This window comes from Pogoniulus pusillus, chromosome 39 (genome assembly GCF_015220805.1).
Source record: "Pogoniulus pusillus isolate bPogPus1 chromosome 39, bPogPus1.pri, whole genome shotgun sequence".
In the NCBI taxonomy this organism is placed as follows: domain Eukaryota; kingdom Metazoa; phylum Chordata; class Aves; order Piciformes; family Lybiidae; genus Pogoniulus; species Pogoniulus pusillus.
The window spans coordinates 1,865,001-1,889,848 of record NC_087302.1 but is presented as its reverse complement, the minus strand read 5'-3'; the positions used below and the strand labels follow the sequence as shown (position 1 = coordinate 1,889,848).

At 55.0% G+C, this 24,848-nt stretch overlaps 2 protein-coding genes across 2 annotated transcripts in view; one reads left to right on the top strand and one right to left on the bottom strand.

Annotated features, from left to right (window-relative positions):
- MYBPH (myosin binding protein H) overlaps positions 1-3,644 on the top strand; it is a 40,221-nt gene extending 36,577 nt beyond the window's left edge. The window contains exons 10-11 of the mRNA XM_064173627.1: positions 2,909-2,950; positions 3,436-3,644. Coding sequence (XP_064029697.1) covers positions 2,909-2,919 — 11 coding nt within the window. The 3' untranslated portion in view covers positions 2,920-2,950; positions 3,436-3,644. The remainder of the gene's footprint in view (positions 1-2,908; positions 2,951-3,435) is intronic.
- A 10,773-nt stretch (positions 3,645-14,417) lies between these two features.
- ADORA1 (adenosine A1 receptor) overlaps positions 14,418-24,848 on the bottom strand; it is a 50,958-nt gene continuing 40,527 nt past the window's right edge. The window contains exon 3 of the mRNA XM_064173572.1: positions 14,418-15,242. Within this exon, the coding sequence (XP_064029642.1) occupies positions 14,609-15,242 (634 nt within the window). The 3' untranslated portion in view covers positions 14,418-14,608. The remainder of the gene's footprint in view (positions 15,243-24,848) is intronic.

The window sequence follows — 24,848 nt, the reverse complement described above, 5'->3', positions numbered from 1 at the left end:
CACTGAGCTGCTGAGGGGCATTGAGCAGCTGAGGGGCATTGAGTAGCTGAGGGGCACTGAACAGCTGAAGGGCACTGAGTAGCTGAGGGGCATTGAGCTGCTGGGGGACACTGAGCTGCTGAGGGGCACTGAGCAGCTGGGGGACATTGAGTAGCTGAGGGGCACTGAACAGCTGAAGGGCACTGAGCTGCTATGGGGCACTGAGCTGCTGAAGGGCACTGAGTAGCTGAGGGGCATTGAGCAGCTGAGGGGCACTGAGCAACTGAAGGGCACTGAGCTGCTGAGGGGCACTGAGCAGCTGAAGGACACTGAGCTGCTGAAGGGCATTGAGCTGCTGAAGGGCACTGAGCTGCTGAAGGGCATTGAGCAACAGAAGGGCATTGAACAGCTGAAGGGCATTGAGGAGCTGAGGGGTATTGAGCAGCTGAGGGGCACTGAGTAGCTGAGGGGCATTGAGCAGCTGAGGGGCACCGAGCAGCTGAAGGGCATTGAGCAACAGAAAGGCATTGAGCAGCTGAAGGGCATTGAGGAGCTGAAGGGCACTGAGCAGCTGAAGGGCATTGAGCAACAGAAGGGCATTGAGCAGCTGAAGGGCATTGAGCAGCTGAAGGGCATTGAGCAGCTGAAGGGCACTGAGCTGCTGAAGGGCATTGAGGAGCTGAAGGGCATTGAGCAGCCCTGTGGAGTTGGAGCTTTTGGGCTTCCTGGGCTTGAAATTGCCTTCACAGATTCATGGAACCATGGAATGGTTGGGATTGGAAAGGGTCTTAAAGCTCAGCAAGTGCCAACCTCCCCCAGCCATAGGCAGGGACATCTCCCACTAGAAGAGGTTGCTTAAGGCCTCATCCAGCCTGGTCCTGAACACCTCCAGGGAGGTGGTGGAGCACAGAAGCACAGAATGGGATCTTTGATCTTTGATCACATTGGGTGCTTCTGTGCTCCACAACCTCCCTGGGAAACCTGTGCCAGTGTCTCACCACCCTCAACCTGTGCCAGTTTCTCCCCACCCTCACTCTCAACAGTTTCTTCCTCCTCTCCCAGCCCAAATCCATTCTCCCTCCTCCTGCCACTCCCAGCCCTTATCCAAAGTCCCTCCCCAGCTCTCCTGCAGCCCCTTCAGGCACTGCAAGGCTGCTCTGAGCTCTCCCTGGAGCATTCTCTTCTCCAGGCTGCACAGCCCCAACTCTCCCAGCCTGTCCCCTATGAGGGAGGTTCTTTTGGTGGCCTCCTCTGGACCCTCTCCAGCAGTTCCTAGCCAAAAAAGCTGGGGAGGAAAGCAGAAGCTGCAGAGCCAAAGGACCAGAGGTGCCAGGAACAGCTCCTCCTTGTGCCTCCAGCACTTCTGCCCAAGGCCACCCACAAGCCACGTGTGGAGTTGTGCTGAGTCCTCTCTGCTTGCACCTGGGCTGCTCTGATTTATGTCTGGAGGTGCTGCCCAGACCTCCCAGCTCACATTTCCCTGCCTCAGCAGAGCTCCCAGCACAGCCCTTGCATGGAGGTGTCTCACTTGGCTCCCTTGCAGGCATCTCCCCTGCCACCTCCTTCTCACTCCCATGCAGCAAGTGACAGGACAAGAAGAAATGGCCTCAGGTTGTGCCAGGGGAGGTTCCAGGTGGATATTAGGGTGGATTTCTTCCCAGCAAGGGTTGTCAGGCACTGGCACAGGCTGCCCAGAGAGGTGGTGGAGTCTCCATCCCTGGGAGTGGTGCTGAGGGAGGAGGTTTGGTGGCAGTGGCTCAGCAGCAGCAGTGGGGTTGGGAGCTCTGGGTGAACAGTTGGACTTGATGACTTCAGAGGTCTCTTCCATCCTCAGCAGTCCTATGGTTCCTCAGGTGCTGCTGTGTCCCTGGACATGTTTTTGTTGTCCTTATTCCTCCTCACTTTGCTGCCCAGCACAACTTTGCCCCCAGACAAGCTCTGCCCTGCCTCCTGCCCAGGCTGCTGAAGGCAAAGGGCTGCCAGCATGGCACTGAGTGGGGCTTGGCTCTGCAGCAGCTGGTGCCAGGGCTGCTTGGTCACCAGCAGGCCAAGCCAGGCTCTCCTGCACCACTACTCTGTCCTGCTGAGGCCATAGCTGGAGTCCTGGGTCCACTTCTGGGCTCCCCAGTTGCAGAGAGAGGGCAGTGCTGGAGAGAATGCAGAGGAGGCTGAGAAGCTGCTGAGGGGCCTGGAGCAGCCCTGAGGAGCAAAGGCTGAGAGCCTGCAGGAGAGCAGCCCCAGAGGGCAGCTGAGCAGTGCTCTGCAAGAGCTGAAGGGTGGGGGGCAGGAGGCTGGGGCCAGGCTCTGCTCAGTGGTGCCCAGGGACAGGACAAGGGGCAGTGGGCATGGACTGGCACCCAGGAGGCTCCACCTGAACAGGAGGAGAAACCTGTGTGGTGTGAGGGTGCTGGAGCCTGGAGCAGGCTGCCCAGAGAGGCTGTGGAGTGTTCTCTGCAGAGCTTCCAACCCCCCCTGGGCACTGTGCCCCTGGGCAAGCTGCTGTGGGTGCCCTGCTGGCACAGGGGGGGTTGGACTGGATGCTCTCCAGAGCTCCCTTCCAGCCACACCACACTGGGATTCTGGGACTCCAATCAGTGCAGCAAACACTGCCCCAGGCAGCCTCAGCCACAGTGTCCTGCAGGCAGGGCTGTGGGAGGTCAGCCAGGAGGATGAGCTGCTGCTTGTGCTGGGGACAGAAAGCATCTGGGAGCCACTCAGGATGGCATTCTGGGCACAAGCTGGCCAGGAGCAGGCAGTGCTGGTGGTGTATGTGAGTGCCTGGGACTGATGTGTGCAGGGAAGTTGTGGGGAGAGGCAGGCTGGGGTGGGCACAGGTGGGTTGGTTATGCCCTGGCTCACTTTTGAGTGCCTAAAGGGGGGTGAGCCAAGGAGAGTTCAGTGGTTTCACATCTCCTGTGCTCTCCTGCAGTGCCCAAGTGAGAACAGAGCAGAGGGCAAGACGAAGAGCAAGGTAGGTCTGGGTTGGGGGTGTGGGATGGGGAAGGGGAGGTCACTTCGTGGGAGATGGAGTGAGCTGAGCATCCTGTCTCAGCCCTCAGCACCTGCTGGTGCAGCCCCAGCTCAGCTCTGCCTGATGCCACGGCTGGAGGTGCACTGGGTGGGGTGGGGTGCTGCAGAACTTGCCCCTTTGCAAGGCTTTGGGGGGGATGTAGAGGGTGGCCAGGAGGATGCAAAACCAGGTGGAGGCTGGTGGGCATGGCATGATAGGTGGGCAGGCAGCAGGCAGAGCCCCAGGCTGCAGGCAGGGCTCAGTGACCTGGGCCAGCAGTGAGGGGCAGGAGCTGGGGGCAGGTCTAGAGGGGGGTGAAATGAGGCTGCCCCTGTGTGCTGTGGGGCAGGAGAGGCTGGAAGAGCTGGGCTGGGTTTGCCTGCAGCCAGAGCCACGGCTGAGGCTTGGTTTCCCATCTCATGCCTGACCACATCTTTCTGCCCCAGGTGGATGCTGCAGCTGCTGCGTGGGAGCCTGGCACACGGTGATGCCCCTGGCCACGGCTCCTGCTGCCCTGCCCCTTCCCTGGCACTGCTTTAGGGGTGGGGGTGGGGTCTGCATCGCAGTCTGCCGTGGCCTGGTCCTCTCTGAGCATGTCCTGAGCTGTGACAATAAAACGAACCCAGCTGAGGGGGTTTGAGCCTCAGGGAGAAGTCTCCCAAACCACTTTGGGCTGCCTGGTGTGGGCTTGGCTTGGGTGGGGACAGAGCTGCCAGGGCTCGAGCCAAGGGCAGAGGAGGTGGTGCTGAGCTTGGTGAGAAGGGTCCAGCTCTGCCAAACACAGGGCAGGGTGACTGCACCAGAGGAGGAGGAAGACAGGGAGGAGGAGGAGGAAGATGAGGAGGACAAGAGTGAAGAGATAGAGGGCAAGGAAGAGTGGGAGGAGGAGGGTGAGGAAGATGAGGAGGACAAGAGGGAGGACAAGATTGAAGAGATGGAGGGCAAGGAGGAGTGGGAGGAGAAGGACGAGGAGGAGGAGGAGGAGGAGGAGGAGGAGGAGGAGGAGGAGGAGGAGGAGGAGGAGGAGGAGGAGGAGAATGAGGAGAATGAGGAGAATGAGGAGGAGGAGAATGAGGAGGAGGAGAATGAGGAGGAGAAGGAGGATGAGAAGTACAAGGACAAGGAGGAAGAGGAGGAGGAGGTGGAGGAGGAGGAGGAAGAGGACAAGGAGAAGAATGAGGAGGAGAATGAAGAGAATGATGAAATGAGGAGGAGGAGGTTGAAGATGAGAAGCAGAAGAAGTACAAGGACAAGGAGGAAGAGGAGGAGGACGAGGAGAAGGAGGAAGAGAAAGATGAGGATGAGGAAGAGGACAAGGAGAAGAATGAGGATGAGAAGGAGGATGAGGATGGAGAGAATGATGAAATGAGGAGGAGGAGGTTGAGGATGAGAAGGAGGAGAAGAAGTACAAGGACAAGGAGGAAGAGGAGGAAGAGAAGGATGAGGAGGAGGAGGAAGAGGACAAGGAGAAGAATGAGGAGGAGGATGAAGAGAATAATGAAATGAGGAGGAGGAGGTTGAAGATGAGAAGCAGAAGAAGTACAAGGACAAGGAGGAAGAGGAGTATGATGAGGACAAGGAGGAAGAGAAGGATGAGGATGAGGAGGAGGAAGAGGACAAGGAGAAGAATGAGGATGAGAAGGAGGATGAGGATGAAGAGAATGATGAAATGAGGAGGAGGAGGTTGAGAAGGAGAAGAAGTACAATGACAAGGAGGAAGAGGAGGAGGAGGAGGAGGACAAGGACGAGGAGGATGAGGACGAGGATGATGAGGAGGAAGATTCCTTCTGGAGCTGGAGAATGATTTTCTCTGGGGCAAAAAGCCAAAGGAGGACTCTCAAAGCTGTGCATTGTCACTGCCCCTTCCTGGAGGCTCCAGGCCTTTGTCCACACCAGGCATGCAGTGATCCAACCACCAGTGCCCCCTGCCCCTGGTATGAGTGGTGGGCACAGGTTGGGAGTGGGTGAGAGACTGGCACAGGTTGGGGGTGGTGAGACACTGGCACAGGTTGGGGGTGGTGAGACCCTGGCACAGGTTGGGGGTGGTAAGACACTGGCACAGGTTGGGGGTGGTGAGACACTGGCACAGGTTGCCCAGGGAGGTGGTGGAGCACAGAAGCACCCAATGGGATCAAAGATCCCATTGGGTGCTTCTGTGCTCCACCACCTCCCTGGAGGTGCTCAGGACCAGGCTGGATGAGGTCCTCAGCCACCTGTGCTGGTGAGAGGTGTCCCAGCCCATGGCAGGAGGTTGGCATTGGCTGAGCTTTCAGGTCCCTTCCAAGCTAAGCCATTCTGTGATCTCCAACCAGAGCAGGCTGCCCAGAGCCATCTCAAGTCTGACCTTGAATGTCTCCAGGGATGGGACCTCCACCACACCCCTGGGCAACCTGTGCCAGTGTCTCTCTGCTCTTCAGAGTGAAGAACTTCGACCTAAAGTCTCCTCTGCTCCAGCTGCAAACCATTGGTCCTCACCCTGGCACTGCCAACCCTTACCCAAAGTCCCTCCCCAGCTCTCCTGCAGCCCCTTCAGGCACTGGAAGGTTGCTCTGAGGTCTGCCTGGAGCCTTCTCTTCTCCAGGCTGCACAGCCCCAACTCTGCCAGCCTGTGCCCACAGCAGAGCTGCTGCAGCCTCTGCTCATCTTGGGCCTGGAGGCTCTGGAACTGCTCCATCAGGTGCATGTCCTTCTCGTGGCCCCCAGCAGTGCAAGAGAGGTCTGAGAAGAGCAGAGCAGGGCAGGGCAGGGCAGGGCAGAGCAGGGCAGAGCAGGGCAGGGCAGGACAGGGCAGAGCAGGGCAGGGCAGGGCAGGGCAGGGCAGGGCAGGGCAGGGCAGGGCAGGGCAGGACAGGGCAGGGGCAGGACAGGGCAGAGCAGGGCAGGGCAGAGCAGAGCAGGGCAGGGCAGAGCAGGGCAGAGCAGGGCAGGGCAGGGCAGGGCAGAGCAGAGCAGGGCAGGGCAGGGCAGGGCAGGGCAGGGCAGGGCAGGGCAGAGCAGAGCAGGGCAGGGCAGAGCGGAGCAGAGCAGAGCAGGGCAGGGCAGGGCAGGGCAGGGCAGGGCAGGGCAGGGCAGAGCGGAGCAGAGCAGAGCAGGGCAGGGCAGGGCAGGGCAGGGCAGGGCAGAGCAGGGCAAGGCAGGGCAGGGCAGGGCAGAGCAGGGCAGGGCAGGGCAGGGCAGGGCAGGGCAGGGCAGAGCAGAGCAGAGCAGGGCAGGGCAGAGCAGGGCAGGGCAGAGCAGGGCAGAGCAGAGCAGGGCAGAGCAGGGCAGGGCAGGGCAGGGCAGGGCAGGGCAGAGGAGCAGAATTCCCTCCCTCCACCTCCTGGCCACCTTGCACTGGCTGCAGCCCAGGCTGCCCTGTGCCCGCTGGGCTGTGAGCAGGAGCTGCAAGCTCCTAAGCAGGGCTCAGCAGCGTGGTGCAGCCTCCTCCCCCCGCACAACCTCCCTGGAGCTCAGGGGTCTGGCACTGGGTGAGGGCAGGAGCTCAGCCATGTGAGGCCAGACCCAGAGCCTGCCCTGAGAGTGGCAGATCCAGCAGGCCCTGGCATTGCAAACGTGAGGACAAATCCAGCCTGGCACTCAGGGATCTGAGCCCAGCCTGCCCTCGGTGCCACCAGAGAGCAAACCAGGCAGTGGTGATGGCTAAAGCAGCTGGTCCCTCTCTGCAGCATCTGTGCTGCAGTGCTTCTGCCTTGTCACCTGCTCTCCGTGCCCAGGCTGCAGTCCGTGGGGGTGTCACTGTCCCCTGCAGCTCAGCACCAGCACAGCACTGCCCACTCCAGGCTCCGTTTCCACCATCAGAGGGCATCATCGGCTCAGTCTCTGCCGCAGCTGATGGTCAGGTCGGCTTGCGGAGGTGGTTGGGGTCGGCAGTGACGCCACCAGGGTGGGGGCTGCGGTCCAGGTCGCAGAGTCATGGAATGGTTTGGGTTGGCAAAGCCCTCCGAGGTCATCCAGTCCAACATCAACCCAACCCCACCATGGCCACCAAACCCTGGCCCCAGGTGCCATGGCCACAGCTTTCTTCACACCCCCAGCCATGAGCACTCCACCACCTCCCTGGGCAGCCTCTGCCACTCCCTGACCACTCTGGCAGCAAAGAAAATTTTCCTCCTCACCAATCTAACCCTCCCCTGGCACAATTCCTCTGCTCCCATCGCCTGCTCTTAGGGAGAAGAGCCCAACCCCCACCTCACTGCAGCCTCCTCTCAGGTGGCTGCACACTGCTGGCCTTATCCTGCTCCCCTGGATGTCCTCAGCACCTCAGCCTGTGGCTTTGAGCAGCGTGGGACTGAGGGCTGGCAGCAAGACTGTGCCAGCTGGGAGGCTGCTGCCAGAGGGAGAGAAGCAGCATCCCCAAGCCTGTGTCATGCTGCAGGCTGTGCCCTCTCCAGACTCTTAATGCAGGTCCTGCAGGGCACAGGCTGCTTGGAACCCCACAGGGGACCCGAGTGGGTAACAGCATCAGCTTTTAGCCAGCTCTTCCCAGGAGAAGTCTGGAGAGGATGGAGTGGAAAAATCCACTCTGTGGGGTTTGCTGCTTTTTATGTGCTTCTGAGAGCAATCACTCAGATGCCTTTTAATTTATGAGCCCCCCCCAGCTTCCTGGGCACCTTAGCAAGGATCAGGCAAAGGCTGCACTTCTGGGAAAGCAGCTTCTGGCAGCAGGAAGATGCCAGTGGGAATCCAGCCTGAGCCTGCTGAACAGCAGCTCCAGCCTCAGCCCGAGGTGGTATGGGCAGGGGGGCAGGGGCACCTCTCTGAGCTAGTTTGGGGTTGCTGCATCTTCAGGCACTGCTGGTTTGGGAGGAGTGGAGACAGCCCTCAGGCTGTGCCTGACCAGGGTGGAGAGCTGGGGGAGAGCTGGCACAGGGGGGGTTGGACTGGATGCTCTCCAGAGCTCCCTCCCAACCCCATCCCTTCTGAGAGTCTGGGACTTGTGCTCTTCACCAGGAGGAGCCTGGGAGCCTGGCCAGAGCCCCTGCACTGCAGTCATGTCCCCGGGAGGGGTTTGCTCCTGTCCCTGCCATGCCTCTTCTGCTCCAGCTCCATTCTGCCCAGCATGGGCTGAGCCAGGAGCCTGGATTGATGCACTGAGGGCTTGGGAAAACGTGGGAGGCTGAGCCCCTCCTCTGCCCTCTTCTCCGCTGCTCTCCTCCTGCTCTCAGAGACATGGAAGGACTAAACAGGGCTGAAGGGGACCCCCCAGAGCCCCATTGCCCCTGCTCCACGTGCCCAGCACTGATCTCCATAGCCAGCAAACCAGCCCCCCATAAATCTCACCCACCCAAGCTCCTTTTCCCCTCCACATCCCCTCCCAGCCCCTGAGGGAACTTGCAGCAGTGCCCACTGGTGACGTCCAAGGGGCATGACCCTTCTGGGGCAGCAGAGGGGTCATAGGAAGTGTTTCCAATGGGAAAGTGGTGAACAAGGGATGCTGATAAGAAAGGAATCCCAAGGAACTCGAACTAACCCTTCCCACCACCTCTCTAGCCCTGGCAGGGACCCTGCTGCAGAGCAGGGACTGGCAGTGCTGCTGCCAGCACCCACAGAGCTGGGTGGGGGTGCAGGTCTGTCTCCAGCCACCTCCTCCTCAGCTGTGACCATGGCTGAGCCTGAAGCAGCCATATGGGGGTGGGAAAAAGCCCCCAAGGGACACGTTGGCCTCCAGTCATCCCCCACCTGCTCCCAAATGGGTGCTGGGGGCCTCTCTGCTGCCCTGGGCCGTGGAAGTGGCAGCATTAACCCACACAGCCTGGGTTTGGCAGCACAGGGAGGGTTGTAGGGAGTGATGGCACAAGGCTGAGTGAGACTTGCTGCTGCCTGGAGCAGAAGAGCAGAAAAGAGGGAAAAAGGACTCAAAGCCAAAGGAGGGAGGAGATGGATGGAGGGGACACAGCTCCCTGGCAGCAGCTCCCAGGGGTGCTGAGTGCTGCTGGGGTCCATGAGCAGCCACCAGGTCAGCAGAGGCTGCTCCTGCAGAGTGCTCTGGGGTTATGCTTGAAAGTTTCCCTTCCCCTCCAGCTGCCCCTCTGGCAGCACTGGGAGCTGGAGGCTGAGCCTTTGCTCTGCACCCAGGGGATGCCTTTTCCTTCCTCTTCCCACACCTCAGCCCAATTCACCTCCCAAGGTGGAAAGAAAGAGCTTGAAAGCTCCTCAGCTCCAGGGCTGCAGACACCACAGTGCTGTGAGCTCTGCTGGGTCCCAGCAGCTCCACTCCCCCACCCTCTGCACCACTCTCCCACCCTCTGCTCCACTCTCCCACCCTCTGCACCACTCTCCCACCCTCTGCACCACTCCCCCACCCTCTGCACCACTCCCCCACCCTCTGCTCCACTCCCCCACCCTCTGCACCTCTCTCCCACCCTCTGCACCACTCCCCCACCCTCTGCACCACTCCCCCACCCTCTGCACCACTCCCCCACCCTCTGCTCCACTCCCCCACCCTCTGCTCCACTCTCCCACCCTCTGCACCACTCCCCCACCCTCTGCACCACTCCCCCACCCTCTGCTCCACTCCCCCACCCTCTGCTCCACTCTCCCATCCTCTGCACCACTCCCCCACCCTCTGCTTCACTCCCACAGCTCCAGGGGTGCCAGAGCATGAGGTACCCCCAGCCAGCACTGCCAACTGCCATGCTCCAAGGAGCCAGAAAGCCTCCACTGAGGGCCTCCTGGGGAAGGGTTTCAGCATCTCACTTTATTTGTCACGGTGCTAAAACTGCTCCTTCTCTGTACAATCTCTCCTTAAATGCTTGGCAGCCTCCAGAGAAAGACAAAACAAACCAAAATACAACCCTCAAAGAGAAAAGAAGCAGGAAAAAAAAACCCCAAAGCAAAACCAAAAAGCAATGAAATAAAAGAAACAAAACCCCCAAAATGAAAACAAACATAAATAAAGCCCAAAACAAGACAAAAAAACTCAAAACAAGCAAAAAAAAAACCACCCCAAAAATGAAAACAGAAACAGAACAAAACAAATCAAACAAAAAAATCAGAACAAGCAAAAAAAAACAAACCAAACAAAATAAAAAACTCAAAGCAAGAAAAATAAAATTGAAAACAAACAGAAACAAAACAAAAAATTAAAACAAGAACAAAAGAGAAAACAAAGAGAAACAAAACAAAACCAAACAAAAAAATCAAAACAAGAAAAAAAACAAAAAAATGAAAACAAAGAGAAACAAAACAAAACCAAAAGAAAAATCAAAACAAGAAAAAAAAAGAAAACAAAGAGAAACAAAACAAAAAATTAAAACAAGAACAAAAAAGAAAACAGAGAAACAAAACAAAACCAAACAAAAAAACTCAAAACAAGAAAAAAAAATTGAAAATAAACAGAAACAAAACAAAAAATCAAAACAAGAAAAAAAACAAAAAAAAATGAAAACAAAGAGAAACAAAACAAAACAAAAAGAAAAAATCAAAACAAGAAAAAAATTTTGAAAACAAACAGAAACAAAGCAAAAAAAATCAAAACAAGAAAAAAAAATAAAACCAAAGAGAAACAAAACAAAACAAAAAGAAAAAATCAAAACAAGAAAAAAAACCAAAGAGAAACAAAACAAAACAAAACAAAACTCAAAACAAGAAAAACAAAATTGAAAACAAACACAAACAAAACAAAAAATTAAAACAAGAACAAAAAAGAAAACAAAGAGAAACAAAACAAACAAAAAAAACTCAAAACAAGAAAAAAAACAAAATTGAAAACAAAGAGAGAAAAAAACCACAAAAGCAAACAAATAAAAGAAACAAAACTCCAAAAATTAAAACAAACTGAAAAAAACCACAAAAACCACAAAAAAAACCAAAACAAGAAAAAAAAAAAACAAGAAAAAAATAAAACAAGGAAAAAACCAAACAGAACAAAAAAGCAAGAAAATAAAAGAAACAAAACTCAAAATATGAAAACAAACAGAAAAAAAGGAAACAAAAAACAAAAGCAAAAAAGGCAACCCAAAAATTAAAACAGATTAAAAAAAAAACAAAAAAGCAAGAAAAAAAAAACCAAAAAGCAAGTAAATAAAAGAAACAAAAGACAAAAAATTAAAACAAACAGAAAAAAACCCCAAAAAACTAACCAAGAAAAAAAACAAAACCCCAAAATGAAAACAAACAGAAAAAAAAAGAAACAGAAAATAAAAGAAACAAAATTCCAAAATGAAAACAAACAGGAAAAAAACAAAGGAAGCAAAAAAAAAACCAAACTAAAAATTAGACAGAAAAAAACAATAAAAGAAAAAAGACAACAAAAGAAGAAAACAAAATTAAAATAAAGAGAAAAAAAAATCCCAAAGGAAGCAACAACAACGAAAAAAAACTCACCCAAAAACCCAGCAAGCAAAAAAAAAAACCAACTGAAAATGAAAACAAACAGAAAAAAAAACCAAAAGAAGTTTGACAAAAAAGCCCAAAATAAATTAAAATAAGCAGGAAAAAAAGAAAGAAAAAAATAGAAAATGAAAACAGAAAAATGCCACAAAAAAAACCCAAAGGAAGCAAAAAGAAACAAAATAAAAAATGAAAATAGGAAAAAAAAAACACAGCAAGGAAAAAAAATTAACTAAAAATTAGACAGAAAAAAACAACAAAAGAAGAAAGAAAAAATCAAAAGAAATGAAAATAAAGAGAAAAAATCCAAAGGAAGCAACAATAACAACAAAAAAACACCAAAAAAAAGCAAGAAAAATAAAACTAAAAATGAAATTAAACAGAAAAAAACATCAAAAGAAGTAAAAAAAAAGAAAATAAACAAAAAAAAAAAGGAAAGAAATAGAAAATGAAATCAGAAAAAAGCCACCAAAAAAAAACAAAACAAAGGAAGCAGAAAGAAACAAAATAAAAAATGAAAATAGAAAAAAAAACAAAAATAAGCAAAACCTAAACAAGGGAAAAAACCCTAAAAATTAGACAGAAAAAAAGCAACAAAAGAAGAATAAAAACCCCAAAATAAATGAAAATAAAGAGAAAAAAAACAAAGGAAATAACAATAACAGCAAAAAAACACCAAAAAAACCCAGAAAGAAAAAAAAAAAACTAAAAATGAAATTAAACAGAAAAAAAATCAAAAGAAGTAAAAAAAAATAAAATTAACCAAAAAAAGGAAAAAAATAGAAAATTAAAACAGAAAAAAGCCACAAAAAGTAATGAAAAAAAAAGAAAAGAAACAGAAAAAAAGCAAAAAAAAAAATTGAAATTGAAAACAGAAAAAAGTCACCAAAAAAACCCAAAGGAAGGAAAAAGAAACAGAATAAAAAATGAAAATAGAAAAAAAAAAGTAAAACCTAAACAAGGGAAAAAAAACCCTAAAAATTAGATAGAAAAAAAGCAACAAAAGAAGAATAAAAACCCAAAAATAAATGAAAATAAAGAGAAAAAAACAAAGGAAGCAAAAAACCCCAACCAAAAATAAAAAAAAACCACACCAAAAAACCCAGCAAGCAAAAAAAACAAACCCTAAAAATGAAATCAAACAGAAAAAAAACCAAAAGAAGTAAAAAAATAATAAAATAAATTAAAATAAACAGAAAAACAAAGAAACAAAGAAAGAAAAAAAATAAACAGAGAATGAAAACAGAAAAAAAACACAAAAAAAAACCCCAAAGGAAGCAAAAAGAAATGAAACAAAAAATGAAAATAGAAAAAAAAACTACAAAAAAACCCTAAAGTAAGCAAAAAAAAAAAAAACCAAAATTTAAAACAAACAGGAAAAAAAATCAACAAACAAACCAAAAAAAAAACCAAAGAAAAAAGCAAGCAAAAAAATGTTAAAAGAAGCACAAAAGAGAGACAGGGAAAAAAAAAACAAAACTAACTAAAAAACAAAACAAAACAAGCAAAAAACTAAACCAAGACAAACTAAATCAGCCCAAAGCAACCCAAAGTGATTCAAACCAAGACAAAGCAAATCAACCCAACCCAAACCAAGACAACCCAAAGCAAACCAAGACAAACCAAACCAAACCAAGACAACCCAAAGCAAACCAAGACAAACCAACCCAAACCAGACCAAAGCAATCCAAACCAACTCAAACCAAGTCAAGGCAAACCAACCCAACCCAAACCAACCCAACCCAAACCAACCCAAACCAAACCAATCCAAACCAAAGCAATCCAAACCAACCCAAACCAAGGCAACCCAAATCAACCCAAACCAAAGCATGACAAACCAAACCAAAATAAACCAACTAAACCAAGACAACCCAACCCAAGACGAGACAAACCAACCCAAACCAGACCAAAGCAATCCAAACCAAATCAAACCAAGACAAGTCAAACCAACCCAAACCAAAGCAATCCAAACCAACCCAAACCAAGGCAAGTCAAACCAACCCAAACCAAACCAATCCAAACCAACCCAACCCAAACCAAACCAAAGCAATCCAAACCAACCCAGAGATCCAAACCAACCCAAAGCAAGACAACCCAAACCAAAGCGATCCAAACCAAATCAAACCAAGACAAGACAAAACCAAACCAAAGCAATCCAAACCAATCCAAACCAAGACACCAACCCTAACCAAACCAATCCAAATCAAATCAAATCAAGACAAACCAAAGTAACCCAACCCAACCCAAGACAACCCAAACCAAACCAAAGCTTTCCAAACCAACCCAAACCAAAGCAATCCAAACCAACCCAACCCAAACCAAATCAAGACAAACCAACCCAGACCAAGACAACCCAAACCAAACCAAATCAAGAAAAACCAACCCAAACCAAGAGAACCCAAACCAAGACAAACCTACCCAAAACAATCCAAACCAACCCAAACCAAGACACCAACCCAAACCGAAGTGATCCAAACCAACCCAACCCAAACCAAATCAAGACAAACCAACCCAAACCAAAGTGATCCAACCCAACCCAAACCAAAGCAATCCAAACCAACCCAACCCAAACCAAACCAAATCAAGACAAACCAACCCAAACCAAGACACCAACCCAAACCAAAGTGATCCAAACCAACCCAAACCAAATCAAGACAAACCAACCCAAACCAAAGTGATCCAACCCAAACCAAACCAATCCAAACCAACCCAACCCAACCCAAAGCAATCCAACCCAACCCAAACCAAGACACCAACCCAAACCAAAGCGATCCAAACCAACCCAACCCAAACCAAATCAAGTCAAACCAACCCAAACCAAGACACCAACCCAAACCAAAGTGATCCAAACCAACCCAAACCAAATCAAGACAAACTAACCCAAACCAAAGTGATCCAACCCAAACCAAACCAACCCAATCCAAACCAACCCAACCCAACCCAAAGCAATCCAACCCAACCCAAACCAAGACACCAACCCAAACCAAAGCAATCCAAACCAACCCAAGCCAAGTCAACCCAATCCAACCCAACCCAAACCCAAACCCAACCCCACCCCCACCCCAACAACCCACCCAGATCTCAGCTGAAGGGGAGGACACTGCAGGGCTACGCCACCAGGAGGGATGCTCATGAATAAATAACCCCCTGGGGCAGGCAGGGGCCGCAGCTGCTCTCCTGGCACGGGGCTGGGGCAGCCCAGCTGGGGTCCTCGCCGCCCCGACCCCCTGGCAGCAGGGGCAGCCGGCTGGGGGCCGCGCCTGTGCCCTCCGTGCCCGCTGCCGGCCGCTAGTGGCCCTCCTGGGCGGCGCTGGCGCCGCTCTTGGCGCTGCTCTTGCAGCAGAGGTACTGGTGCCAGATGTGCAGGAAGGCTGTCCGGAACTTCTTGATCCTGAAGGCGTAGACGATGGGGTTCATGGCCGAGTTGCCGTGGGTGAGGAAGATGGCGATGGAGGTGAGGATGTGAGGGGTCTGGCAGGAGGGGCAGAACAGGGTGATGCAGTTGAGGACGTGCAGAGGCAGCCAGCTGAGGGCGAAGAGGAAGAGGACCAGCGCCAAGGACTTGGCGATCTTCAGCTCCTTGCCGTAGTACTTCTGGGGGTCGCTGGCGCTGGAGGAGACCTTCTTGTTGAGCTGCTTGCGGATGAGGTTGAAGACCTCCAGGTAGATGAGCAGCATCAGCAGCAGGGGGGGCAGCACCCAGACGAAGAAGTTGAAGTAGACCATGTACTCCATGCTGATCACCGTCTCGAACTGGCACTTGATGACGAAGGGAGTGTGGCTGCCGTTGGGCTCCTGAGTCCTCCTCATCTTGTTCAGGTTGTTCCAGCCGAACATGGGGGTGAGCCCCACCAGGAAGGAGACGATCCAGCAGCAGGCGATGGCCACGGCTGCCCGCCGGGGAGTCACCATCGTCTTGTACCTGCGGCGGGGAAGACAACCAGAGGGGGGAGTCAGGCGCCAGAGGGATGCTGTGCCCAAGGGGGTAAGGCTGCTCCGGGTGGAGTGGCAGGATGCTCCTCATCCCCTTCTTCACTGAGAGGTAGGGGCTGGGAGGGACCTCTGGAGATCACAGCATGGTAGGGGTTGGAAGGGACCTCTGGAGATCACAGAGTGGTAGGGGTTGGAAGGGATCTCTGGAGATCACAGCATGGTAGGGGCTGGAAGGGATCTCTGGAGATCACAGAGTGGTAGGGGCTGAAAGGGACCTCTGGAGATCACAGAGTGGTAGGGGTTGGAAGGGATCTCTGGAGATCACAGAGTGGTAGGGGTTAGAAGGGATCTCTGGAGATCACAGCATGGTAGGGGCTGGAAGGGACCTCTGGAGATCACAGAGAGCTAGGGGTTGGGAGGGATCTCTGGAGATCACAGAGAGGTAGGGGTTGGGAGGGACCTCTGGAGATCACAGAGAGGTAGGGGCTGGGAGGGACCTCTGGAGATCACAGAGAGGTAGGGGTTGGGGGGGACCTCCAAAGCTCATCTGGTCCAGCCCCCTGCCAGAGCAGGATCACCCAGAGCAGATCACACAGGAATGCATCCAGAGGGCTCTTGAGTATCTCCAGAGAGGGAGACTCCACAGCCCCCCTTGGCAGTCTGTTCCAGTGCTCTGAGACCATCCAGCCCAACCCCCATGTCAGAGCAGGGTCACCCTCACATCAGAGAAGCTTCTCCTCCTGCCCATCTGGAACCTCCTGGGTTCCAGTGTGTGCCCACTGCTCCTCGTCCTGTCCCAGGCACCACTGAGCAGAGTCTGTCCCTGGGCACCACTGAGCAGGGTCTGTCCCTGGGCACCACTCAGCAGGGTCTGTCCCTGGCACCACTGAGCAGGGTCTGTCCCTGGGCACCACTCAGCAGGGTCTGTCCCTGGGCACCACTCAGCAGGGTCAGTCCCTGGGCACCACTGAGCAGGGTCTGTCCCTGGGCACCACTCAGCAGGGTCAGTCCCTGGGCACCACTGAGCAGGGTCTGTCCCTGGCACCACTCAGCAGAGTCTGTCCCTGGCACCACTCAGCAGGGTCTGTCCCTGGGCACCACTCAGCAGGGTCTGTCCCTGGGCACCACTGAGCAGGGTCTGTCCCTGGGCACCACTCAGCAGGGTCTGTCCCTGGCACCACCCAGCAGGGTCTGTCCCTGGGCACCACACAGCAGGGTCTGTCCCCTGCCCTTCAGCCATGGATCAGCACTGAGGAGCTCTGGCTCTGCATTTTGAGTCCTTCACCCCCAGAGCTTCAGGCACCTCACAGGCCCTGCAGGACCACAGAACATCAGGGGCTGGAAGGGACCTCTGGAGATCATCTCCAGCCCAAGCCCCTGCCAGAGCAGGTCACACAGGAGCACATCCAGGTGGGGCTTGAAGTTCTCCAAAGCAGGAGACTCCACAACCTCTCTGGGCAGCCTGCTCCAGGCTCCAGCACCCTCACACCACACAGGTTTCTCCTCCTGTTCAGGTGGAGCCTCCTGGGTGCCAGTCTGTGCCCACTGCCCCTTGTCCTGTCCCTGGGCACCACTGAGCAGAGCCTGGCCCCAGCCTCCTGCCCCCCACCCTTCAGCTCTTGCAGAGCACTGCTCAGCTGCCCTCTGGGGCTGCTCTCCTGCAGGCTCTCAGCCTTTGCTCCTCAGGGCTGCTCCAGGCCCCTCAGGATCTTCCCAGCCTCCTCTGGACTCAGCCTTTGCTCCTCACAGGGATGCTCAACAGCCTCCTAAAGGACCAACACCTCCTGCCCTTGCAGCTCCTGGCCTCGTCCTGCCAAAGGGCACCACTGAGCAGAGCCTGGCAGCTGCTTCTTGACCCCCACCCCTCAGGCATTTGTAACCATTGGTCAGATCCCCTCTCAGCCTTCTCCTCCCTGCACTAAACAGCCTCAGCTCTCTCAGCCTTTCCTCATAGCAGAGATGTTCCAGTCCCTTCATCATCCTCCCAGCCTCTGCTGGCCTCTCTCCAGCAGCTCCCTGTCCCTCCTGCCCTGGGGGTCACAGCAAATCAGTCCCAGTTGGTCCTGGCACACACCTTACCAGTCTGGTTTCTCTGCATGTACTCCAGAGAGCCTCACCCTGGTTCCCACCACCTCCAGCCCCAGGGATGGGCAGAGGCCTCAGACATGATCTTGGAGCTCTGAGGGTTGATGCCAAGCCAGGAGATGCATTAGCAACCTGGAGCATGGCTGCATTTTAACCCCCCCCACTTAGGGAGCCTTTAGTGTGTCTCCAGCAGCCCCAGAGCTGAGCACCCTCCAGCCAGAGCAGCAGGTCCCCCTTTGCTTGCTCCTGCCTCAGATGTTTGCCCTGTGCCAGGGAAGGAAATGGCCAACAAAAGCATCCTCTGGGACCTGCTGGAGGAAGGATCCAGTGGTGCTGATGGACCCCTGGGGGAGCTTCTGGGCACAGCCTGGTTCATTTCCTAATGGGTTGGACCAGTCACCAGAACCCTCTTTCCTGATGGGCTGATGCCAGGGGATGGAGGAGGAGGAGGAGGAGGAGGAGGAGGAGGAGGAGGAGGAGGAGGAGGAGGAGAACCATGCTCTGGGCTCTGATCCCTCCCTGATGCCACTGGGGAGCAGGCCAGGGCTGGGCTCATCCCTCCAGAGCTCTCCAAGCGGGAAGTGGAGCCTTGCAGATGGATTTTTCCCCTCCCTGGCCCTCAAAGGAAGACTTCTCCTTGCAGGCTGAGGAGTTTCTCAGCCCAAGTGCTGCTGCTTCCCACCAGAGGGGCCTGAGCAAAGGACATCTTCAGTGGGGCTGCTGTTGTCCCTCCCATGGGGACCATGTGGAGCTGCCTGCTGAGCCTGCAGCTCCATCCTGATGCTCAGAGCTTCCTCCTGCCTGGTTGCAACCTTGATCTGTAGGTGGGAAAATGAAGCTTGTGGGAGCTTTTAACACAGCCAAAGAGCCAAAGTCCCTCTCTAAACCCCCTCAAGGTCCTTCCTCAAGAGCCATCTGATGGGCTTCAAGGTGTCAGGTTGGGATTGTGGAGGGGCAGAGGGTGGAGAGGGGGAACCCCAGGAGTCCAGAGCCCCTGCTCTCCAGCAGCTCTCCTGATGAAGCCACTCTGGTCTGGGAAATGAGTTCCAGCATCCCAGAGGCAGCCAGGTCCCGTGGGAAGGAGGTGGCAACGTGGGCTGCTGCTTCCCAGCCTGGAGCTGCAGGCTGATTTATTCCTGGTGGGGAGGAGAGAGGGCAGGAGACCCTGAGAAAGGCCCAGGGCAGGAGACCCTGAGGGAGGCAGAGGGCAGGGAGAGCTCAGGCACGAGGAGGACCAGAGGTGGTGGCAGGGCAGCAGTGCCCTAAGGAAGGGAAAGGTGAGGGGGGGAGCATGGGAGAGGAGGGTGGCAGAGGGATACCAGGGGCTCCTGTGGGTGCCACATCACCAATAGCAGGCCCCTGGGGAGGGCTGAGGCACCCTTCCAGCCATTCCCCTCCCCCCCCACCTCCCCATGCTCAACCAGCTTGTGGGGGGGTGACTCTAAAAGCAGCAGCAGCAGCATGCCCCTACCCTGGCACCTTCCCTCTTTGCAGTCCCTCCCAGCTGGCACCCACCTGCCCGGTGCTGGTCCTGCTGGCCCTGCTGCTGCTCCCTGCCCTGCGGAGCTGTGCGGCAGCCACCGCTGCAGGGACACTGCTGCTGAGCAGCAGCCACATCACCACCACACTGCCCCCTCCCCAGACACCCTCCCCGGGCTTGCAGCCAGCACCCGGAGCTGCCACCCCTTCTGCCCCTGCCCTCACCCCTTCTGCCCCTGCCCTCACCCCTTCTGCCCCTGCCCTCACTCCTGGGGTGGGCAACACACAGGGCAGCCCCAGACCCCCCCTGCTTAGTCACGGACGGAGCTGGCTCGGAGGATGCAATGTTCACTGCTGCAGCCAAAGCAGAGGGGAGGGTCCCAGCCGGGCCGGGCCTGGCCCCCTGCAGCTCCAGAACATTGTGTTGCTGCTGATGGCTATCAGGACAGCTGCAGAGGTCAGGCAGACCTCAGGTCACTGCAGGCACACAAAGCTCACATGGGCCTGAGTGTACAACACACAGGGAGCAGAGCAAGCACCTCACAGGCAGCCGGCAGCTGGCTGCTCAGCCACCTCCTGAGTGCAGTCATGTCCCTCCTGCCTCCTCTGCTCATCCATCCCTTCTCCCTGCTCATCCATCCCTCCCCTCTGCTCATCCATCCCTCCCCTCTGCTCATCCATCCCTCCCCTCTGCTCATCCATCTCTCCTCTCTACTCATCCATCCTCCCTCCCCTCTCATCCATCCTCCCTCCCCGCTCATCCATCCCTTCTCTCTGCTCGTCCATCCCATCTCTCTTCATCCATCTCTCCTCTCTGCTCATCCATCCCTCCCCTCTGCTCATCCATCCCTTCTCTCTGCTCGTCCATCCCATCTCTCTTCATCCATCTCTCCTCTCTGCTCATCCATCCCTCCCCTCTGCTCATCCATCCCTTCTCTCTGCTCGTCCATCCCATCTCTCTTCATCCATCTCTCCTCCCTGCTCATCCATCCCTCCCCTCTGCTCATCCATCCCTTCTCTCTGCTCATCCATCCCTCCTCTCTGCTCACCCATTCGTCCTCTCTGCTCTTCCCTCCCATCTCTCTGCCCACCCATCCCTTCTCACTGCCCTTCCACCCTTCATCACTGCATCTCCATCCATCCTCTTCACTGCTCAGCCATCCCTCTCTGCCTCGTGTGCTTGCCCCCACCTTGCTGTGCATCCATTTCCCCTTGCAGCACATCCACCTCTTAGCTGTGGTCCACATCCATCCTCCTTGCTGCACATCCATCTCCACCTCCTGGCTGCAGCTGTCTGGCCTGACAGACACACAGACACCAGCTGCAGCGTCAGGACCTGACTCCCTCTGCTCCTCTCTTTGCTTTGCACTGTGAGGTTCAGGCCTGGAAGTGCAGAAGCAGCCAGGACCTGAGAGCAGATCCTGCTCATGCATCCTGCACATGTGAGCTGTGGTCATGGGAATCCCAGGATCCCAGAATCCCTGAATCCCAGCGTGCTGTGGCTGGAAGGGACCTCTGGAGATCACCCAGACCAACCCCCCTACACCAGCAGGGCACCCACTTCAGCTTGCCCAGGGTCACAATGGCCAGGGGAGGTAGGAAGCTCTCCAAAAAGGAGACTCCACAGCCTCTCTGGGCAGCCTGCTCCAGGCTCCAGCACACTCACAACAGAGAATTTTCTCCTCCTGCCCAGCTGGAACCTCCTGGGTTCCAGTTTGTGCCCACTGGTCCTTGTCCTGTCCCTGGGCACCACTGAGCAGGGTCTGTCCCTGGGCACCACTCAGCAGGGTCTGTCCCTGGGCACCACTCAGCAGGGTCTGTCCCTGGCACCACTGAGCAGGGTCTGTCCCTGGGCACCACTCAGTAGGGTCTGTCCCTGAGCACCACTCAGCAGGGTCTGTCTCTGGGCACCACTCAGCAGGGTCTGTCCCTGGCACCACTGAGCAGGGTCTGTCCCTGGGCACCACTCAGCAGGGTCTGTCCCTGAGCACCACTCAGCAGGGTCTGTCCCTGGGCACCACTCAGCAGGGTCTGTCCCTGGGCATCACTGAGCAGGGTCTGTCCCTGGGCACCACTCAGCAGGGTCTGTCCCTGAGCACCACTCAGCAGGGTCTGTCCCTGAGCACCACTCAGCAGGGTCTGTCCCTGGGCACCACTCAGCAGGGTCTGTCCCCGGGCACCACTGAGCAAGGTCTGTCCCTGGGCACCACTGAGCAGGGTCTGTCCCTGGCACCACCCAGCAGGGTCTGTCCCTGGGCACCACGCAGCAGGGTCTGTCCCCCTGCCCTTCAGCCATGGATCAGCACTGAGGAGCTCTGGCTCTGCATTTTGAGTCCTTCACCCCCAGAGCTTCAGGCACCTCACAGGCCCTGCAGGACCACAGAACATCAGGGGCTGGAAGGGACCTCTGGAGATCATCTCCAGCCCAAGCCCCTGCCAGAGCAGGACAGCCCAGGGCAGGGCACACAGGAGCACAGCCTGGAGGGTTTGGGAAGTCCCAGAAGGAGCTCCACAGCCTCTCTGGGCAGCCTGCTCCAGGCTCCAGCACCCTCACACTCACAAAGGTTCCTCTTCTCTTGCCCTGCCACCTCCTCTGCTCCAGCTTGCCCCCAGTGCCCCTTCTGCTGCCTTTGGCCACCCCTGGGCAGAGCCTGCCTGCGTCCTGCCCACACTGCCCTGCCCAGCTTGAGCACAGCACTGAGGGCAGCCCTCAGGCTGCTCTGCTGCCAGCTGCCAGCCCCAGCTGCCTCAGCCTGGCCCCACAGGAGATGCTCACTGCCTGCAGCAGCCTGGGGGCTCTGGGCTGGGCTCTCTCAGGCACTTCCCTGAGCTCCTGCTGGCACTGAAGGACCCAGAACTGGGCACAGTGCTCCAGATGTGGCCTCAGCAGGGCAGAGCAGAGAGGCAGGAGAACCTCTCTCACCTTCTCACATCTGCAGCCCAGGAGGCCCTTGGCCTTCATGGCCTCAAGGGCACAGTGCTGGCCCTTGGCATCCTGCTGCCCACCAGCACCCAGCTGCCTTTCCCCTCTGCTGCTCTCCAACAGCTCAGGCCCAGCCTCTCCTGCTCCATGGCCTTCTGCTTTCCCACATGCAAGGCTCTCTCCTTGCCCTTGCTGCATCCCATCCCACTCCTCCCCACTCATCTCTCCAGCCTGGCCAGCTCTGGCTGCATGGCAGCACAGCCTGAGGAGTGGAGCCACTGCTGCCTGCCTGGGCACACAGCTCACAGGATCACAGAATGCACCAGGCTGGAAAACTCCTCTGAGCCCATCGAGTGCAGCCTGTGCCCTGGCAGCTTCTGCCCAGCTGAGCCCTGGCACTGAGAGCCTCAGGCAGCCTCCTCTGAAACACCTCCAGCCACAGCCACTCCACCACCTCCCTGGGCAGCCCATCCCAGTGCCAATCACTCTCTCTGACAACAACTTCCTAACAACATCCAGCCTCAACCTGCCCTGGCACAGCTCCAGGCTGTGTCCCCTTCTTCTGTTGCTGGCTGCCTGGCAGCAGAGCCCAACCCCACCTGGCTACAGCCTCCCTGCAGGCAGCTGCAGGCAGCAATGAGCTCTGCCCTGAGCCTCCTCTGCTGCAGGCTGCACCCCCCCAGCTCCCTCAGCCTCTCCTCACAGGGCTGTGCTCCAGGCCCCTCCCCAGCCTTGCAGCCCTTCTCCAAACACCTTCCAGCACCTCAGCAGCTCTCTGCAATGGAGGAGCCCAGAACTGGACACAGCACTGCAGGGGTGGCCTGAGCAGTGCTGAGCACAGGGGCACAAGAACCTCCCTTGTCCTGCTGCCCACACTGCTCCTGAGCCAGCCCAGGATGCCATTGGCTCTGCTGCCCACCTGGGCACTGCTGCCTCCTCTGCAGCTCCTCTCTCCCACCACCCCCAGCTCCCTCTCTGCCTGGCTGCTCTCAGCCCCTCTGGCCCCAGCCTGTAGTGCTGCTTGGGGTTGTTGTGGCCAAAGTGCAGAACCCTGCCCTTGGCCTTGTTCAAACCCCTGGCACTGGACTGTGCCCATCTGTGCAGCCTGCCCAGGTCCCTCTGCAGACCCCTCCTGCACTCCAACAGCTTCACACTTGCTCCCAACTTGGTGTCCTCTGCAAACTGGTGGCCACAGAGTGCCAAGCATCTCCAAGCAGGGTTTGGATCCTTCCCACCTGTGATGTGACCTAAGATGCTCATCCCTCATGGCACAGGGAGCCTGGTGGGGGGTACCCAGCAGAGGGCTGTGGGACAGACTTTGATCTTCTCCTGTTTCTTCCTTGCTTGGATCACAAAGAAGAAACCTTTCTCCTTTACCTCATCCTGCTCAAGCTGGAGTTTGGGATGGGTCTGGGAGTCTGCAGCACTGCAAATGTTGATAATGGCCCCCAATTAATAAATGATCTCATTATTCTCATCTGCCCTGGGCCACTCACTGCAGTTTTATTACTGCTGTGAGCTTTATTAACAGCTCTGACTAAAGCCTCCATCATCCTCATCACCATCACTGTCACCATCATCATCCACTTTGGCTTTGCCTCTTTTCTCTGTGAGGTTTTAAGCCTGACCACAGTTCCCAGATTCTTCTCCTGCCCTCCCCTCCCTGGTGGTTTTTACACCACAGAGATGGGCAGCACCCAAAAGCCTCCTGCCAAAGAGCCTTGGGAGGAGCACATCAACCATGGAGAGCTGGTGGGAAGGGCTGGGCAGCAGCCTGGGTTTGGTTTGCCTCTTTCCATTCCATCCCAAACCCTCAAGGCCATTTTTATGGCCTTGAGGGTTTGGAATGGAATGGAAAGAGGCAAAGGATCAATTACTGGGGGAGTGCTGCCTGCATCCCCTGAGGAAGTGGCAGAAGGGATGGCTGGAGGTGGAGGCAGACAAATTGTCCCTGAGGGATGCTCAGGGGTGAGAGGGAGACATGAAATAGGCTCCTCCAGGGAGAGCTGCTGCCTGGCATGGGATGCTCCAGGAGGTGGTACAGCCACAGCCCTAGGGTGGGGATGAAGTCCCTGGGGGAAGTGTTGAGACCCTTTCCTCCAGGAGGCCATGAAATGCTCCATGGAGCCTCTCCCTAAGGACACTCTCCAGCCTTCAGCCCTTGCTCCTCGTTCCCAGCCTAGGTTCAACTCCTTCTGATGTGCTCAGGCCTCTGCATCCCTCTGCACTTCAGCCAAGGGAGCCCAGCACAGCCCAGGACCTGCTCCTTAGGTGCCTGGCACTGACTGGGCAAAGTGCCCAGGGCTGTCTGGGGCCTGAGAGGATGCTGAGGGGACAGGAACAGGTCTGAGGAGGAAGGGCTGGGAGCCCTGGGGCTGTTCAGCTTGGAGAAGAGAAGGCTGAGAGGAGATCTTATTGGTTGTCACAAACATCCTAGGGGTGGGGGGCAAGCAGCAGGGGCCAGGCTCTGCTCAGTGGTGCCCTGTGCCAGGGCAAGGAGCAAGGGGCACAAACTGGAGCCCAGGAGGTTCCAGCTCAACATGAGGAGAAACTTCTTTGGTGTGGGGGTGCAGAGTCCCTGGGCATGGCAGGGGTTTGGAGCTGGCTGCTCCTTGTGCTCCCTTCCAGCCCTGACTGGTTCCATGATTCCATGTTTCATTTCTTGCATCTCCAACTCAGAGGCAAATCCAAATCCAACACAGAATCATGGAATCACAGGTCACAGATTGCATGGGCTTGGGAGGGACCCTCCAGTGTCATCCTGCCCAAATCCCACATAGGCAGCAGGGACATCTCCAACCAGAGCAGACTGCCCAGGGACACACCAGGCTGCATCTTGAGTGCCACCAGGGAAAGGGCAGACACAACCTCCCTGGGCAACCTGTGCCAGTCTCTCCCCACCCTCACTCTCCACATTTCCTTCCTCCTCTCCACTCTCACTCTCCCCTCTCCCAGATCAAAGCCACTGTCCCTTGTCCTGGCACTCCCAATCCTTGCCCAAAGTCCCTTCTCAGCTCATCCTTGACCCTCCTCAGGTTGTTCTAAAGCCTCCCTGGTGCCCTCCCCTCTCCTCTCCTCTCCTCTCCTCTCCTCTCCTCTCCTCTCCTC